Source organism: Coregonus clupeaformis, chromosome 18, assembly GCF_020615455.1.
Source record: "Coregonus clupeaformis isolate EN_2021a chromosome 18, ASM2061545v1, whole genome shotgun sequence".
Lineage (NCBI taxonomy): Eukaryota > Metazoa > Chordata > Actinopteri > Salmoniformes > Salmonidae > Coregonus > Coregonus clupeaformis.
Window position 1 is genome coordinate 22,479,845 of NC_059209.1, and position 19,775 is coordinate 22,499,619.

At 41.8% G+C, this 19,775-nt stretch overlaps 2 protein-coding genes across 3 annotated transcripts in view; one reads left to right on the forward strand and one right to left on the reverse strand.

Moving 5' to 3' along the window:
• The first annotated feature begins 1,173 nt into the window (after window positions 1-1,173).
• On the forward strand, window positions 1,174-6,076 carry LOC121550518 (BTB/POZ domain-containing adapter for CUL3-mediated RhoA degradation protein 3). Of its 2 annotated transcripts, none has more exons than XM_041862805.2 (7): window positions 1,174-1,254; window positions 2,248-2,461; window positions 3,115-3,284; window positions 3,673-3,759; window positions 3,880-3,932; window positions 4,209-4,404; window positions 4,721-6,076. In XM_041862805.2, exons 1-7 carry the CDS (start codon window positions 1,252-1,254, stop codon window positions 4,934-4,936), a joined length of 939 nt encoding a protein of 312 aa, XP_041718739.1. In that variant the 5' UTR covers window positions 1,174-1,251; the 3' UTR covers window positions 4,937-6,076. The 2 variants fall into 2 exon arrangements, with proteins under 2 accessions (XP_041718739.1, XP_041718738.1); XM_041862804.2 differs by lacking the exon at window positions 1,174-1,254 and adding an exon at window positions 1,714-1,877.
• Window positions 6,077-7,218: 1,142 nt separating this feature from the next.
• LOC121550748 (unconventional myosin-Ih-like) overlaps window positions 7,219-19,775 on the reverse strand; it is a 72,864-nt gene continuing 60,307 nt past the window's right edge. Inside the window, exons 26-32 of the mRNA XM_045227056.1 lie at window positions 12,591-12,684; window positions 9,195-9,250; window positions 8,841-8,976; window positions 8,508-8,578; window positions 8,152-8,249; window positions 7,815-7,969; window positions 7,219-7,268 (exon numbers count right to left, since the gene is read on the reverse strand). Of these exons, the coding sequence (XP_045082991.1) occupies window positions 7,219-7,268; window positions 7,815-7,969; window positions 8,152-8,249; window positions 8,508-8,578; window positions 8,841-8,976; window positions 9,195-9,250; window positions 12,591-12,684 (660 nt within the window). The remainder of the gene's footprint in view (window positions 7,269-7,814; window positions 7,970-8,151; window positions 8,250-8,507; window positions 8,579-8,840; window positions 8,977-9,194; window positions 9,251-12,590; window positions 12,685-19,775) is intronic.

Consider the following 19,775-nt stretch of genomic DNA (forward strand, 5'->3'; position numbering starts at 1 on the left):
GAGACTTTGCCAGAAAGACTCACAGTTGTAATCGCTGGCAAAGATGATTCTAACATGTATTGACTCAGGGGTTTGAAAAGTTATGTAAATGAGATATTTCTGTATTTCATTTTCAATAAATGTGCAAACATTTCTAAAAGCACGTTTTCACATTGTCATTATCGGGTATTGTGTGTAGATGGGTGAGACAAACATTTTTGTATTCCATTTTTTATTCAGGCTGTAACACAACAACATTTGGAATAAGGGGTATGAATATTTTCTGAAGACACTGTATAGATTCTGCAGACCCAACTGAGTAATCCCAACCCCACTTTTACCTCTGCACATAGAATAGTTTTTTCTCTACATCCCAATATTTTGAACATACCAGTCGGAAACATAGTATTTTTCCATTGCGGTCTTTAAAAAAGTTTTTAGAAGCATATTTGTAATTGTTTTCATAAATTCCTTCTTGCATTTGCTTAAAAGTACAATAAAAATTAACATTGATTAAAATGTAATATCCAGTGGTGCAAAGTACTTGAGTAAAAATACTTTAAAGTAATACTTAAGTAGTTTTTATGGGTATCTGTAGTTTACTTTACTATTTATATTTTTGACAACTTTTACTTTTACACCACTACATTCATAAAGAAAAGTATGTACTTTTTACTCCATACATTTTCCCTGACACCCAAAAGTACTTATTACATTTTGAATGCTTAGCAGGACAGAACAATAGTCCAATTCACGCACGTATCAAGAGAACATCCCTGGTCATCCCTACTGCATCTGATCTGGCGGACTCAGTAAACACAATTGCTTCGTTTGTAAATTATGTCTGAGTGTTGGAGTGTGCCCCTGGCTATCCGTACATTTTAAAAACAAGAAAATCGTTATTGTATATTTGAGCAATTCTATTAACTTTTGATACTTAAGTATATTTAATACCAAATACCTTTAGACTTTTACTCAAGTAATATTTTACTGGGTGACTTTCACTTTTACTTGAGTCATTTTCTATTAAGGTATCTTTACTTTTACTCAAGTATGACAATTGGGTACTTTTCCCACCATTGGTAATATATTTTGAATGAGTTATCCACACTGCAAATGTTTTAAATATGGACTTTTATTTTTAAGGTTTCCTTATTACCATACTAAACTGACGTCATAATTTGTGCTGCTGGCAAAATACTGGTGTCCGGAAGTGAGTGATTCCTGACTCGGGCTGGTGCTAGATTTCCGAAGTCTGTTGGGGGGGGTTCTATGGTAGATATGACTGAATAATGTTGTTGTTATAAATCACATGATAGTAAGCTAGCTAGCTAACACTTTTGGAATAGAAAACAATTGAATCAAGGATCACTCATTTGTCAAATGTGGACGTTCTTGTCTCTTTGGCCTAACGTTAGCTAGCTAACGTCGGAGTAGCGGATGATTTATTAGCTAGTCTTCTTCTTGGCTTAGCCCAATATTGGACTAAAGGAGCCAACGTTATTCCTTAGTCTATAGACCTTACATGTTCTCTTTAAAGGGCGAATTGGTTCTGGAAGCCAAAACAGCCAAATACTCGATCTAAACGTGAATCGGTTCTCAGTTGCGGTACTGTATGGTTCTAGAAACATAAATCACTCTTTTATATCACGTCAAAATAATTTCACAAATGCAAAATACACAGTTACTGTATGTACACTGTTTTAACCGGTTTTAACACAGTTGCAGCTGACAGTATTTTTCAGTGACAACACATTTGTGGCTTCAGTTCCATTTACACACAGGTGTTCAGAGATGCAGATAGCTAAATTAGTTATAACAGGTAGTCTCTGTCTTCCCTCATGAACAAGCGCTGTAACATGGAAATATGGCCGTGTGGGAACCCTAACCCTATAAAGGTGTGTACTAATTTAACCTTTGTTTAAAAAAAAAAGAAGATTTGTCGCTGATATTAAAGTTACGTTCCTTATGTTTCCAAAACCGTACCGCAAGCGATGCGTTTTAACGTTCAGAACGAGCGTGGCAGGGCAACTAACTGGGGAAGACAACCAATTGTGAGAATTGAGAATCAAATTGGTTTTAGGTTAGGCTATAGCAGGTCCTACCTACTTTATCTATCTAGCTAATCCTTTCAGATCTCAAGTCTTGAAGTTTGGGGTCAATGTGGGATTGAATGGACTGGTTTTCCAAAGCTGACCTGTCCATGCAGCTCATTTGTCTGTTTGTTATCTTGACACTTGACTTGGTGATGTTGTGCCACCATTACAGGAAGAGATGTCAGGAGAGAGCGTGGTGAGCTCAGCAGTGCCGGCGGCTACAACCCGGACCACCTCCTTCAAGGGCTCCAGTCCCAGCTCCAAGTATGTGAAGCTGAACGTGGGCGGGGTGCTCTACTACACCACCATGCAGACCCTCACCAAGCAGGACACCATGCTCAAGGCCATGTTTAGCGGCAGGATGGAGGTCCTCACAGACAGTGAAGGTACTGTATCTGTCAGACGTCAGTGGCACCACAACACATGGTTGGAGGGTTCCAGAATGTCTGAGTGAGGAGTCTTTGTAACGTGCTTCTGTATTTTGCTATCCAGGTCCGAGGTCTGTTTGTGCGGTCTTGACAACTCCTAAATATTCATTGTCGAGTCAAGACGAGCATGACAACGAGCATAGGAGTTGGCTATGGGCAATTCCACGGGAACAGATTGATGCTGAGACTCAGCTTTTTCACTTTAAAATCTATGTCAAACAAAAATCAATGATTGCAGAGTTAAACAAACCATACAACTCTATGCACAATGACTACTTTTAACAATTTCCACAGACATTTTTACAAAAACACGTTTACTTCAAGAACAGTGATGGTTTGTGCTGTTGGTGCCGTCATTCTGTTACCAAACTTTGCATCTGCACTGTTCTTTAAGTAAATGTGTTTTAGTAACATTTTCTGTGGAAATTGTTCAAAGTCGTCCTTGTGCATAGAGTTGTATGGTTTGTTTAACATAGCAAACATTGTTTTTTGCTTGGCGTACATTTTTAAAGCGAGAACTCTGAGTCTCAGCATCACTCTACTGTGGAATTGCCCCTATACACTTATTACAAATGAAAGTGGCCTCTAATCTGGTGCTTGTCCCTTTCTAGGCTGGATCCTGATTGACCGGTGTGGGAAACACTTTGGGACAATTCTGAACTACCTTAGAGACGGAGCGGTACCACTCCCAGAGAGTCGTCGGGAGACTGAGGAGATGCTGGCTGAGTCCAAGTACTATCTGGTCCAGGGCTTGGCTGATGAGTGTCAGGCTGCCCTTCAGGTATCCTCACGCTCAAAACTTTTCTTTTCTCCTGTCACACCTCCTTTTTACCTCTTTACACCCTTTTCACACTAATGAGCCAAGCTGCACTGCACTGGCTTGGTTATGCATCCACTATAGTTGCTTGAATCGTGCTGGAAAGGACCACGTCAAAAGGAAAATATCAGTCAGTACGGTTTGGGTCGGCACCATGGTGTGAAATAGTCTGTCTCATCCCTCCACCGACACTCTGCCTTTGTCTTTCTCTACCTACTACACATACACCATTACTGGCCCAGCCAACCCACCCAATCTGTTAGAGGACCTATGTCCAAATTCTTGTTGATTCTAGACAAAATCTGTCTTTACCGTCCAAGTATGACTGATGTTTTTTTTCTTGGTGTTCTAGAACAAAGAGTCGTACGAGCCGTTCTGTAAAGTTCCTCTGGTGACATCATCGAAGGAAGAACAGAGACTCATTGCCACCTCTAATAAGGTATTGTTGACTGAGTCACGCATCAGAGTGAAGGACACGCCCAGTATTTTCTAGAGAAGATCTAGTCTCACATATTCAATTTTGACTGACATCTTCCTCTGTTGTTTTGTCTCTACACAGCCTACTGTCAAACTATTATACAACAGAAGCAACAACAAATACTCCTACACCAGGTGAGAGAGACTTAAATCTATAAAGACACATTGTCTGTAAATTATGGTAAATGTCAAGTGAAAAATCTGCTAGATCTCACAACGCCTGGATAGGTGTTTAACATATCACCTAGCCACATCATATGATATAGCAATCTGATGTCCGACAGCATAGTCAATGATGTGACACGCAGCAGGTTGTTGCTGTGCGAAGGCAATTACGTGTCTGCAATGTACTCGGCGTGGAACGCGACCCATTGTCACCAATCAGGCTTCCCCTTCCTTCCCTCCATGCAGTAACTCGGACGACAACATGTTGAAGAACATTGAGCTGTTTGACAAGCTGTCACTACGCTTCAACAACCGCGTGCTCTTCATCAAGGACGTGATCGGCGACGAGATCTGCTGCTGGTCCTTCTATGGCCAGGGCCGCAAGATCGCCGAGGTGTGCTGCACCTCTATTGTCTACGCCACCGAGAAGAAGCAGACCAAGGTAGCGCAAATAAATCATACTCTGGGACGGCTTATAGTGGGATGTCATCATTAAGATATTTTAATCAGCACAGACCCTGCAAGTACATAACGTCTCTGGCTTCTGTCTCTGATGACAGAACTGATTCCTCCTCTTCTCTAGTAAACTACCTCAATTTCTGAGTTTGTTGTCTTTAACCTGTTGTTAGCATCAAATAGAATACTTTAAAATGCCATTGGGACATTTTGCTTTTTAACAAAGTACAGGCATACTTGGCGTTCAGACATAATACCCAGGCAGACGGACATACATAAATATCCGCTCCCCTACCCCCCAGGTGGAGTTCCCTGAGGCGCGGATCTATGAGGAGACCCTCAACATCCTGCTGTATGAGTCCCAGGACGGGAGGGGTCCCGACAACGCTCTGCTGGAGGCCACGGGGGGCGCCGCCGGCCGCTCGCACCACCTGGACGAGGACGAGGAGCGCATCGACAGGGTGCGCAGGATCCACGTCAAGCGGCCCGACGACCGCACACACCACCACCACCAGTAACCCCTGACGGACCTCGTCCCTCGACCATCCAAAGCCCAGCCCTGGACGTCTGACCCTGGACTCTCAGTGGACCACGTCTGTGCCTTGCTTCCAACACCCAGCACTTCTCTCTCTCCCCCCCTCTTCTTCCCCACTCCTACTCTCACCCGTCCCCCACAGCGGGAGCTCACTGCTGAGGATGAGAGACGAGTTGAAGCTTAGTGTGGTGAAGTGGATTCATGTGTGTTTATGTGTAGGCCATCTTGTTGTGTGTAGTGCTCTGAGGATTTCTATCTGTCGGTTGGTGGTTGCCAATGTTTTTCCACTATGCATGAATGTGAATAGGATTATGAATGGGATGTATGTGGAATGGAAATGTCAGTGGTTATACTGGAGGGAATTGCAATGTCAGCATCGTGCTCTTTGGTCTTTGCTATAATGCAACCAGAAGAACAAGAATCATGCAACGTTTGTCGCTGAGTTTCTGGATGTTTTGAATATTCTGTCAAAGAAAAGTATTGTAAGTGTCTGAAGAATCTGTATGATGGCAGTCAATCAGGCGTTCTACAAGAAAAGTCCACTAGGGGGAAGTATTGAATCAAACAGACGATCTCTCATTGTGTCAGACGGCTTCACTGCTCGCAGCCTTTCGTGTTCTATCAATTTCCAATGAAATCGTTGCATTTTCTATTCACCCTATTCTTGAATATCAGTCAATATTTGGTCAAATCAAAATATATCATACAATGGAGTACCTCCACTCTCCCACAACCTCTTTTTAATTAATAGGATTTCCCATTTAACCCAATGTCCCTTCATGTAAGTGATTGTTTAAAAGGGAAGAACTTGAGCTGTGAAGTGTTAAGTGTTACCTGGGTTGATTGAATGATTGAGCTCTTAAGGCTGAAATGAATGGTTGAAACTAAAACTCTACCCCCAAGGAGGAGGAGCTGTCTCCTACAAGCTTTTAACAGGCAGATCATTTAGACCTGCCCCTCATCAGGGTATTCATTAAGGAATGGTAACCGTATGTCCACACGTGTTCTTTTAGCAAACGCAGTACTTGTAAAGACATCTGTCTGTACAGATGTACCACATTTAAATGTTTTACATATATTTTATAGATACCTTATCAAAAATAAATAAAATATTTCTACAATACTTTTGTGATTTGTTTCATTTGAATTTTGTTGAAGGACAAAATTATGGTACATATGACTTTGTTGCAAAATCAATCATTCCTATCCTGACGGTTTGCTATAGTACAAAAATATATAATTTACTATTTTAGAGAGAAGTACACTTTGCTCTCATTCAACAACACTGTAATGTATATAGTATTTACATCTGAAATACTAAACCAGCAGACACATACTCCCTTAGCCTTGAATTCAGAAACAGAAATTAGTTGAGAATATACAAGTGCGTGGTAGATCATAGACATGACACAGGTTTGTGCTTTTTTGGGTCCCTTAAAGAGATTATCCGGTACTTTTGTATACTTATTAGTCAGTAGTTATGAAAGTAGCGCTCACGAGCCAAAAGTGGTCCCCGAAAATTGCATAATACATCACATACTGTATGTGCACAATGTCATTTCTCTTTCTCTGCTGTGTCCACTGAGCCGTTGGTCCCGCCCTGCAACCTAATTGGATAACGCTGGGCAGGTCTCTTGAGCTGTCACTCAAATGCGAGCTCATTGGCTAGAACTCAAATTGCTAAGTGGCTGGCCCACGTGAGGCGAAATGTAGGGAAAATGGCGCAGCACAGCTTCGAGAAAAGTCGCTTTCAAACTAGGGATTTCTTGGCTAATTGAGGTAAGACAGTAATTCTGCTCATAGATCATGCATGTATGAAGTACAAATTGACACATTCAGCCCAAAGCGGGAGGAATGTCTTTAAATTAACACTTGGTTGGCTCCAGTCAATTCTCTCACACAGGATGGGTGCATAAGAAAAACTTAAATTAATTTTCTTACGAGCTCTGCCTGATTGACATTAAATACATTGAGCCATTGGTTCAATGGTTTGTACATTTGCAGTTTCCGGGTTTTCTGAAAGCAACAGCTGTAGGTATTTTTTGGGGTTAATCTCCACAAAAACCAGCCTGATCCCAGATCTGCTTGTGGGGTCTTACAACTGGCTATTGACTTAAATATTGAGTTTGTGCACAACACAAACAGATCTGGAATCAGGCAATAAAAGAGCAGAATTCTTGGTCTAATCCAGATGATGTGTCTGGTCAGTCAGTGGTCAGGTGGTCAGTCTCCTGGGAGCCTGTCCATCCTCTCCTTAGTGTGTCTCTATGTCCTGGACCCTGCGCAGGTTATCGAGCCCTGGTCCGAGTGGAAACCTAGAGTGACAAATATGTCATTCGTTCAGCCTGCACGTGTTGATCACCTGCGTTGTGTTAATTAGGGGACGTAACGGAAAACATTTAAAAACCCTTGCAATTAAATGAAAGATTCCTACTGGACACGGTAGTCCCTCTTTGTTTCAGTCCATTTTCTTCCGTTTGGTTCCTAATGAACACGATCCTGGAGCTGCCTGCTGCAACAGGACTCCACATTCCTTTTTGTATGGTTGGCAGTATGTCCATAACACAAGGTAGTGCATGCCCTCATAAAAACCATACAATAACTGCATCTTACTCCAAACATTTGTTAACGTTTCTATGTTTGGTATCATATCAATGTGATCACAGTTGTTTCAATATTTGTTTGTCTGTTCTGTTCTGTGTATAATGGCACTGGGAAGCCAAAGGAAACATTCTACTTTGTGTGGACAATAAATGTTTAATTCTTCTTCTAGCAGCTAAAATAAAAGTGCATGAGCCTGGTCCCAGATCTGAGGCAAATTACGTGGTAATGGCCATAGGAGTTGGCAAGACAGCACAAACAGGTCTGGGACCAGGCAACCAGACTCCCCTCAGCAGCAGTAACAGCATCACTCACCACCATGAGATGTCCATTCTTGTCCTTGTACACCATGGACTCCTGGCCACTGCTGAAATCCACAATGCCCTCTTTCCCCGCCTGCATCTGAAACTTGATGCTAAAAAATAACCACATATCATAGTCATATTCACCCAGGACTCCTTGGAAAACACTGGCAAGTGTTACTGAGTGGACTATCCTTGCTAAATAAATTAAATAACATTCATAAGTCTGCTCATCTGGCCACTTGATCCATCAGACTATAACTCCCAGAATCCATCCTGTCAGCCACAGCCTTACCTGCCCTGGACCACGTTGATGGCGCTATGCTTGTTGGCGACCACGCTGAGTTTGGTCAACACTTCAAACAGGTGGTCACACTGCATGACTAGGTCCCCCTGGACACACGAGGTCAGGACACATAGGATAGCATTAGGGCTGTGTCCAAAATGGCATGATATGCCCTGTATAATGCACTACTTTTGACCAGGGCACGTAGTGCACTATATGTAATAGGGCGCCATTTTGAATGCACATCAGATTCCATTTTGAGCATATCCTGGTTAGAATCACTTGAATAACAGAGGCACTACACAGACATTCCCATGCTATTATACTATACGTTGTGTGAGTGTGTGGAGACCGTGTCCTCCTACCTTCTGCTTAATGTCTTCACTTGCAATATGGAAAATGATGATGCCATCACTCAAGGTACTGACCGACACACCTGCAATTGAGTAAGAAGCACTCACACAGGTCAGTACACTTTTAAACTAAATCTATTCTATATAACCAGTATTTATTCACGTTAGTCTCATTGGGGAAATACTAACTTCCACTTAAGTAGAATTTTCACCTAGTAATCCATTATGAAACTGTGACTTAAATGGAAGGTAGGATTCGTCTCATTGAGATCAAATCTATTTTGCAAGAGAGATCAGACAAGCTCAACCCCCATCCATCCCATCCATAGCATGCTGGAGGCTCACCTTTCAGAGTAGTGTACAGCACTCTCTGCTTGATCTTGGCATCATCCACCACATAGGCAGCCATGTGTGTGAGGATGAGCTGCCGAGGTCGGGGTTTAAACCCATTCCTGTCATACTTCACCATTGGTACGCTGTACTGCAAAGAGCGAGAGAAGAAAGATGGTGGGAGAGAGGGAAGAGAGAGAGAGAAAGAGAGAAGAGAGATGATGGAAGAGTAAGAGGAGAGAGAGAGAGGGAGGGAGCAGGAGAGAAAAATAGAGAATATATTTTTTAATGATCGAAACAATATTTTAAAATGTTTCTTTCTGAGAGTTTTAAGTGTCAAGGACACACTGCAACACACGTCTGGATTACCTTGATGCGTTCATGGCGAATCATCTGCAGGACTTTCATATTGATGTCCTGTTCACCTGAAAATACAACATAGTGCAAAAGGTGGCATTTGACCCTAAAAAACAAGTGTAAGTAAGACACCACATGTAATACACAGATACTATCCCACGACCCCATTTTGATATCAGAACATTTCCGCAACCCCAACCATGTGAAATAAATTATGTAATTGACAGCCAATGTTAACTTTTTTATTTGAAAAACATTCTAACAGTTATTCTGATTGTCTTCTCAACTCACCATCACATGCTTTAAATGTGAGGCTATGACAGTCAATTGCAAATGAGTCTGACATATTGTCTCTTATCTCACCACCACTAATGAGATGGGTGTGGCTTGATGCATGTCGTGTCGGAGATTCTCAAAGTCAAGGGGCGTGGTCGACAGTGTGCACCTCATCTCTGCGGTCACATCCAATCTGAATCGATATTTTGTTTTAATGCAGAAGAGAGCACTGAATCCAGCTTCACACAGATATGAGCTGGCGAAGGGTAGCCTACCATGAGTTTTATGGTGGTTTCAAGACAACTGGGAACTCGAGGTCAAATCATGACGTCAGTGATCTTTAGGTCGGAAAGTCGGAGCTCTAGAAAGAGGCCCGAGGTCCCGAGTTGGAATTCCGAGTTGGATGACAGTTAAAAACGATTTTTCTCAGTCAGAGCTTGTTTCTTTCAGATTGGGAAGTAGGTCCCAAAGTGCTCTTCCAAGCGTTGGAGGTGAGCAGTCATCACTCGTGTGGGACACTTACTGATGCTGTTTTCTGTTAGAAACATGCACAGCCGAGGGAAGGGGAAATGGTTCGCTTTTGAAATACTTTTTCCAATAAGAATGATTTTCTCTGAATCCACTGATTCAGTCACTCATCTGTTGAATGTTTTTGTATTTCCCCTGCATGCTTGGGTTCGTTCAGTTTCCCAAATATAGGCAAGGAGACACATTTTATTTTCATTACAAAGTCAACCAAGTCTGTTTTTTTATAAAATATTTATTGTGAATGACAACAGTTCCTCTCTCAATGCGAAAAGTCTTTCCAACACTCCGCCTTGATAACCACCAAGCCTCGGTGTGAAATAGAACATTGTAATGCTCTGATCCCATATCTCCACATAGTTTTGCGAACAGGCGTGCGCGCAGTGGATGTGGTTTGATGTAGTTTACATTCGAAGTTACCTGAGTTCTGTGCTCCGCTCTTTTGCCGCTAGTTGCTCTCTCGGTATATCATAAAATGCGTCCATATGGCAGAGGGAGACACATTCATAACTAGAGTGCAGAGGCCTGCCCGCTAACCCGCCATAGATGGAGCCCCATCTGTGCAAAAGCCCACCATTCGATCCCATGGAATCAGTTTTTCGTCAATATAGCCACGAAGCACACTGTGTCGTTTCATGCTCGGGAATCGGGAGACAGAACAATATGTCCTTGTGAATAGCATCCCCCGACATCTATAGTGAACAAAGTCAATGCATGGGCATCTCGGCTTTCACAGCTAACATCCATTTGGAGAGCATAACCTGGGGAGTTTTTGAGTCGTTCAGTCAGAGTTCCTCTTGATTGCTAGCAATAGCATAAATTATTTGTTTAACAGTGTTATCTGGCAAAGGTATTGATGTGAATTTCTGTGCCTCTGCCTCCACACACATTGTTTTCACCATATAAATTGCGGCCGGTAATATCAAAGTCTCTGCAATGGTGCGTGGTTTCATAGTGTAGCAGGCCTAGTCATTCACCATGGGAATGATTCAAGTAGAACGGTCAAGTGTGACCTTTTCCCATATCTAAGGGCGCTCTCTGGTTGAATTTAATATTTTAGAATTGAATAATTTTCATTTACATTTTTAAGGTTAACCACATTACAATGACTTTGAGATACAAATACGATATTGTTATACATACACTACCAGTCAAAAGTTTGGACGACCTACTCATCAAGGGTTTTTCTTTATTTGTACAATGTTTTACATTGTAGAATAATAGTGAAGACATCAAAACTATGAAATAACAAATATGGAATCATGTAGTTAAACAAATAAAAATACATTTTAGATTTGAGATTCTTCAAATAGCCACCCTTTGCCTTGATGACAGCTTTGCACACTCTTGGCATTCTCTCAACCAGCTTCATGATCACCTGGAATGCATTTCAAGTAACAGGTGTGCCTTCTTACAAGTTAATTTGTGGAATTTCTTTCCTTCTTAATGCGTTTGAGCCAATCAGTTGTGTTGTGACAAGATGTGGGGGTGGGAGGGGGGGTATACAGAAGATAGCCCTATTTGGTATAAGACCAAGTCCATATTATGGCAAGAACAGCTCAAATAAGCAAAGAGTAACAGACACATCTCAACCTCAACTGTTCAGAGGGGACTGTGTGAATCAGGCCTTCATGGTCGAATTGCTGCAAAGAAACCACTACTAAAGGACACCAATAATAAGAAGAGACCTGCTTGGGCCAAGAAACGCGAGCAATGGACATTAGACCAGTGGAAATCTGCCCTTTGGTCTGATGAGTCCAAATTTGAGGTTTTTGGATCCAACCGCTGTGTCTTTGTGAGACGCAGAGTAGGTGAACGGATGATCTCCGCATGTGTGGTTCCCACCGTGAAGCATGGAAGAGGAGGTGTGATGGTGTGGGTGTGCTTTGCTGGTGACACTGTCAGTGATTTATTTAGAATTCAAGGCATACTTAACCAGCATGGCTACCACAGCATTCTGCAGCGATATACGCCATACCATCTGGTTTGCGCTTAGTGGGACTATTATTTGTTTTTCAACAGGACACTGACCCAACACACCTCCAGGCTGTGTAAGGGCTATTTGATCAAGGAGGAGAGTGATGGAGTGCTGCATAAGATGACCTGGCTTCCACAATCACCCGACCTCAACCCAATTGAGATGGTTTGGGATGAGTTGGACCGCAGAGTGAAGGAAAAGCAGCCAACAAGTGCTCAGCATATGTGGGAACTCCTTCAAGACTGTTAGAAAAGCATTCCAGGTGAAGCTGGTTGAGAGAATGCCAAGAATGTGCAAAGCTGTCATCAAGGCAAATAGTGGCTACTTTGAAGAATCTAAAATCTAAAATATATTTTGATTTGTTTAACAGTTTTTTCGTTACTACATGATTCCATATGTGTTATTTCATAGTTTTGATGTCTTCACTATTATTCTACAATGTAGAAAATAGTAAAAATGAAGAAAAACTCTTGAATGAGTAGGTGTGTCCAAACTTCTGACTGGTACTGTATATATATATATATTCCAAATCCTCCAGAATTTTGGAAATTCTCCCTCAACCCCATTTTCATACCCCACATGGGGTCGCGACCCCTAGTTTGGGAACCGCTGTGCTACTATATACTGACTGATCCTGGTGTCCACAAAGGGTAGGGAGACACTCTGTGGGTAGCTGTCCTTCTTGCCCTTGAAGATGACACTGGTGATCTCCTTGAGTTGAAGCTGGGAGGGTGACACAATGAATAAACATCACAAAGATAGAATTACACATAGAACTCTGATTTATGTGATCACAAATATCTGCATAGGCTATACAGTTGCGGGCACTAAAAAGTTAGGTCACACTGCGTCATTGGCAGAACAATTGCTGTGCAACACGCCGCTCTGGTGTCTCCTAGTGATAGCTTGTCAAAAAAAACTGTACCGCGGTGCAAGTTTTTAAAAACCTAACTTTTTAGTGAAATTGTACACTCACTATGTCCTTATGCCTACAACACACTAAATACAATTATGTACAGTACTACAACAAAAGTATGTTGTCTACTATATCCATGATGTAATCATGATTTAACCGTATCAGTCCCGAGCCCCCAGCAAAAAATCTGGTTTTTATTTATCTGACTTTCATTTATCTGTATGTCCAGCCCATAGATTTAACAACAATTTCACATAAACAGTTGATTTCATGAGTTTGATTCACAAATGTCAATTTTTAAAAATACGGTCCGCCAAAACAAAAACCTGATAAAAATGAATTTATATGAATGCTGTAAGTACAGAAATGGTTTGCTTAGTGGGAAATTAATATCCAACTAGTCAGTGACAATTGTCAGGAGTTTGGAGTTTGACAGCAACTATGTGAGCTTATTACTGTATTTATAAACTGGGTGGTTCGAGCCCTGACTGCTGATTGGCTGACAGCCATGGTATATCAGACCGTATACCACGGGTATGACAAAACATTGATTTTTACTTCTCTAATTACGTTGGTAACCAGTTTATAATAGCAATAAGGCACCTCTGGGGTTTGTGGTCAATATACCACGGCTAAGGGCTCTATCCAGGCACTCCGCATTGCGTCGTGCTTAAGAACAGCCCTTCGCCGTGGTATATCGGCCAAATACCACACCCCCTCGGGCCTTATTGCTTAAATAGACACTATGTTCTGGGATTTCCTAAGATCTTCTATGTAGAAGAACCCCTTACCTTCTAAAAACTATTGTGTAGATAGAGTGTGTACATGAGAGTCATCTTTTCATAGATAGCTTTTAATCGTTTGTAGTAGCTTAACCATTCAGACTCTACAGATGTTTTAGTAAAAAGACCCAGCCCGGAGCCCCTTCGGGATCTGCTCTTGTCTCACAAACACCGCTCTAGCTCAGCCCCCGTTAATCACACAAACGAAGGGTTGGTACAGATGCAGAAGAAATGACGAACCCAATGGTACAACCCAGAAGTCTGTAGCTCAAACACACTATGTTTAAAAGGTGTTAAAAGTCCTAAACAGGCGTGGAAGTAACTCATTACAAATACTCTTGTTACTGTAATTGAGTAGCTTTCCCCAGTACTTGTACTTTTTTCAGTATTTTTCAAAGTCAGTAATTACATTTTTACTTAAGTATGTTTTGATTTAAGTATTGTATTTCGCTACCTTTTTTAAACCATAAGTTACAGACTACAATTTTGTAGGCTATCCATAGTCGGTCATGATGTCACACGGGCCGGAGCCCCTCAGGAGACAGAAAAAAAGTATCATTATTGCTTAGTCAGTGACCAATCAAATAAAATGTCACGCAAAACAGGTTTTTTATCAAAGTGGTGTGTGTGAAAAACAATGGAGACGGAGGAGACTGAGGAGAGTAAGGAGACAATCCAGACACATACCCAGTGTCTGCGTCTTCTGAAGAAGACAAGGAGGAGAATCCCTGATCGCATTTCAGTGACCAGTTCTCCATCAAGCACAAGAGAGGCTATCCTTGCAGCTACAGTAAGTTAGCTAGCTAGCTACATGGCTAACCACCACCCGAAAATATTAGCCGTTATGGGGGCTAGCACGTCATTGTCACTATGTGTGGTGGGCTAGCTAACAACATTAGCTAGGCTAACGTCAACAAGTGAACTAGCTAGCTATTTAGCTAACATTAGCTTGCTTGGTCATGACATATTTAGAGAGACCTAGGATTTTTAGCTACAGTGGGGAAAAAATGTATTTAGTCAGCCACCAATTGTGCAAGTTCTCCCACTTAAAAAGATGAGAGAGGCCTGTAATTTTCATCATAGGTACATGTCAACTATGACAGACAAAATGAGAAAAAAAAATCCAGAAAATCACATTGTAGGATTTTTTATGAATTTATTTGCAAATTATGGTGGAAAATAAGTATTTGGTCAATAACAAAAGTTTCTCAATACTTTGTTATATACCCCTTGTTGGCAATGACACAGGTCAAACGTTTTCTGTAAGTCTTCACAAGGTTTTCACACACTGTTGCTGGTATTTTGGCCCATTCCTCCATGCAGATCTCCTCTAGAGCAGTGATGTTTTGGGGCTGTCGCTGGGCAACACGGACTTTCAACTCCCTCCAAAGATTTTCTATGGGGTTGAGCTCTGGAGACTGGCTAGGCCACTCCAGGACCTTGAAATGCTTCTTACGAAGCCACTCCTTCGTGCCCGGGAGGTGTGTTTGGGATCATTGTCATGCTAAAAGACCCAGCCACGTTTCATCTTCAATGCCCTTGCTGATGGAAGGAGGTTTTCACTCAAAATCTCACGATACATGGCCCCATTCATTCTTTCCTTTACACGGATCAGTCGTCCTGGTCCCTTTGCAGAAAAACAGCCCCAAAGCATGAAGTTTCCACCCCCATGCTTCACAGTAGGTATGGTGTTCTTTGGATGCAACTCAGCATTCTTTGTCCTCCAAACACGATGAGTTGAGTTTTTACCAAAAAGTTATATTTTGGTTTCATCTGACCATATGACATTCTCCCAATCCTCTTCTGGATCATCCAAATGCACTCTAGCAAACTTCAGACGGGCCTGGACATGTACTGGCTTAAGCAGGGGGACACGTCTGGCAATGCAGGATTTGAGTCCCTGGCGGAGTAGTGTGTTACTGATGGTAGGCTTTGTTACTTTGGTCCCAGCTCTCTGCAGGTCATTCACTAGGTCCCCCCGTGTGGTTCTGGGATTTTTGCTCACCGTTCTTGTGATCATTTTGACCCCACGGGGTGAGATCTTGCGTGGAGCCCCAGATCGAGGGAGATTATCAGTGGTCTTGTAGGTCTTCCATTTCCTAATAATTGCTCCCACAGTTGATTTCTTCAAACCAAGCTGCTTACCTATTGCAGATTCAGTCTTCCCAGCCTGGTGCAGGTCTACAATTTTGTTTCTGGTGACCTTTGACAGCTCTTTGGTCTTGACCATAGTGGAGTTTGGAGTGTGACTGTTTGAGGTTGTGGACAGGTGTCTTTTATACTGATAACAAGTTCAAACAGGTGCCATTAATACAGGTAACGAGTGGAGGACAGAGGAGCCTCTTAAAGAAGAAGTTACAGGTCTGTGAGAGCCAGAAATCTTGCTTGTTTGTAGGTGACCAAATACTTATTTTCCACCATAATTTGCAAATAAATTCATTAAAAATCCTACAATGTGATTTTCTGGATTTTTTTTTCTCAATTTGTCTGTCATAGTTGACGTGTACCTATGATGAAAATGACAGGCCTCTCTCATCTTTTTAAGTGGGAGAACTTGCACAATTGGTGGCTGACTAAATACATTTTTTCCCCACTGTATGTAATGTCTTGTGTAAATTAGGATAATGTTCATCTAAAAGCCAGACTCAGTAAGGATCAAATAGAATGGGTCAAGTTTTATTCTTCTTTTAGTTAACTATACTTGGTTAGATCACTCAGATGATGTATGAAAGCATAGAATAGCCAAATATCACATAATTCAATCACATAAAATGTACAGTATGTTTGCTGGGTAAAACTTTACTATAACTGAGTGGCGCAGTGGTCTAAGGCACTGCATCGCAGTGCTAACTGTGTCACTAGAGATCCTGGTTCGAATCCAGGCTCTGTCGCAGCCGGCCGCGACCGGGAGACTCATGGGCGGCGCACAATTGGCCCAGGGTAGGGGAGGGAATGGCCGGCAGGGATGTAGCTCAGTTGATAGAGCATGGCGTTTGCAACGCCAGGGTTGTGGGTTCGATTCCCACAGGGGGCCAGTATAAAAAAAATATGTAAGTCGCTCTGGATAAGAGCGTCTGCTAAATGACGTAAATGTAAAATGTAAATGTAAACTGATGCCTGAGGCCTAGACTTTACATAAGCATTCAAAACACCTTTATGAAGCCGTTCATTACACATTAATGAGAGTTGAAGTAGGCCTATCATTCATTACATTAACCTTAATGATTGATGTACTCATTCAACATCAGTGTCTCTCACAAATAATGTATTGTCTACACATCAATCTCATTTTATTGAATGTGTGTGTGTATGTGAAGTGAGAGAAAAATAGAAGTATTAATCTTGCATATAACTGTGTGAGTCAACACTATAGCTACAACTAGACATAGACTCATCTCAACATTAGACAACTTTTTTAGGTCAGAGAACATCTGACAGACTCATTACAGTCTCAGTATCTGAGAATAATAAGTATGGAAAGTCTGTGTTTGGGCTATGTTAATGTCAGTGATATGAGGAACTAAGTTGCCACATAAAGCAGAATTTTTAAACAACCATTTTTGTATTGGTTTTCCGTTAAAATTCCACGTGAATACACAATGCAGATAGTCTATATCGCACTTCCCACAGAGAGAGAGAAAATGTTTCATTATTTACGCTGCTGTAACCTAACATAGCAGGCATAAAAGAAACGCCTGAAACTAGATCCAATACATACTGGTCTTGACGAGAAGGAAAAAAAAACTGTCGGGGAGGTTCTCTTCTGCACTGTTCAACCAATCCAGTAAATGTGGAGGAGGAGTTAAGATGGAGTGTTGCCTTGTTAACGTCCAATAGCGGAAGTCTTGTCACAGGCTCTCTTTCCATTTCCCCTGAAAACTGGAACATCAAGTTGTTGGGGACTCGGCAGAAGCTAATGCTGCTGCTGCTCTTGCTTTTCACCAGAGAGTGGCTTGTGCAGCTTGTTGTTGTTGTCATCCAATCACAAGTCATCAAACCGGCACTAGGCTACAGTCATATACAGGTTGGATGTTTAGCAACAAAACATACGCGTGTGCGCAACTATGGGGCAAAACAGACACGGTTGGCTTAGATTGTTGACAACATGTAAACTATATTTTGTCTCCAATGTTTATTGAAAACATAAATACATTTGCACAATTAGCATTTGTTGTCTCTCAAATACATAGTTACAGTTGTTGGTTAGCTACCTAGCTAATTTTAGTCATATTAGCGTAGATGTGACATCAGTCAGAACACCTCAAAACAAGACATGGTATCAAGACCAAGATAAAACTAGCTGAAATGATCCACCTACGATTCCCCACATGGCAGCTTCTTGTCATTGTTGCTAGCTATCTGGACATCCAGAATCACAACAACACAGGACTTCTGCCCCATTAAAGCGTGTGCATCGTTTTTCGTGACGTTGTCAGCTAACCCGTCTAAAGAGCTAGAGCCTCCGTGTGGCAAGTTATTAGATATCTAGGCTAATCAATGGAAGATGGAATTCAAATGACATAACAAAAAGTTTAATGAGAAGGACAGGCCACAACAGCAAGAGCCAACAGTAGGCTGCGACTTAATAATCTGAATGGAGTGGAGAAAGCGCACAGTTAAAGTTATGTAGCTAGTCTCATCTGATTACATACTACCTGTCTTGACTGCATCAAACCGAAAGAAGCTAGTTACGCTAGCTAGCTAACGTTAGCTAGCTGGCTAGCTAGCGTAACTAGCTTCTTTCGGTTTGATGCAGTCAAGACAGGTAGTATGTAATCAGATGAGATTATAAATAACTAGCAATACGTTAAGGGCCCTGGTGGCACAAAATAATCAAAGGTCTGACTGCACAGAGATGCTTGGGGAAATGGTTACAACGGGGGACCAGAGTGTGTGTGTTTCATGGGAAGGGGGTGGATCTGATCTCCATCATCTAGGACTTGACATACAGTTGAAGTCGGAAGTTTACAAACACCTTAGCCAAATACATTTAAACTCAGTTTTTCACAATTCCTGACATTTAATCCTAGTAAAAATTCCCTGTCTTAGGTCAGTTAGGATCACCACTTTATTTTAAGAATGAAAACAGTGAAATGTCAGAATAATAGTAGAGAGAATGATTTATTTCAGCTTTTATTTCTTTCATCACAATCTCAGTGGGTCAGAAGTTTACATACACTCAATTAGTATTTGGTAGCATTGCCTTTAAATTGTTTAATTTGGGTAAAACATTTGGGTAGCCTTCCACAAGCTTCCCACAATAAGTTGGGTGAATTTTGGCCCATTCCTCCTGACAGAGCTGGTGTAACTGAGTCAGGTTTGTAGGCCTCCTTGCTCACACACGCTTTTTCAGTTCTGCGCACAGATTTTCTATAGGATTGAGGTCAGGGCTTTGTGATGGCCACTCCAATACCTTGACTTTGTTGTCCTTAAGCCATTTTGCCACAACTTTGGAAGTATGCTTGGGATCATTGTCCATTTGGAAGACCCATTTGCGACCAAGCTTTAACTTCATGACTAATGTCTTGAGATGTTGCTTCAATATATCCACATAATTTTCCATCCTCATGATGCCATCTATTTTGTGCACCAGTCCCTCCTGCAACAAAGCACCCCCACAGCATGATGCTGCCTCCCCCGTGCTTCACGGTTGGGATAGAGTTCTTTGGCTTGCAAGCCATCCCCTTTTTCCTCCAAACATAACGATGGTCATTATGGCCAAACAGTTCTATTTTTGTTTCATCAGACCAGAGGACATTTCTCCAAAAAGTACGATCTTTGTCCCCATGTGCAGTTGCAAACCGTAGTCTGGCTTTTTTATGGCGGTTTTGGAGCAGTGGCTTCTTCCTTGTTGAGCGGCCTTTCAGGTTATGTCAATATAGGACTCGTTTTACTGTGGATATAGATACTTTTGTACCTGTTTCCTCCAGCATCTTCACAAGGTCCTTTGCTGTTGTTCTGGGATTGATTTGCACTTTCATCTCTAGGAAACAGAGCGCGTCTCTTTCCTGAGCGGTATGACGGCTGTGTGGTCCCATGGTGTTTATACTTGCGTACTATTGTTTGTACAGATGAACGTGGTACCTTCAGGCGTTTGGAAATTGCTCCCAACCAGA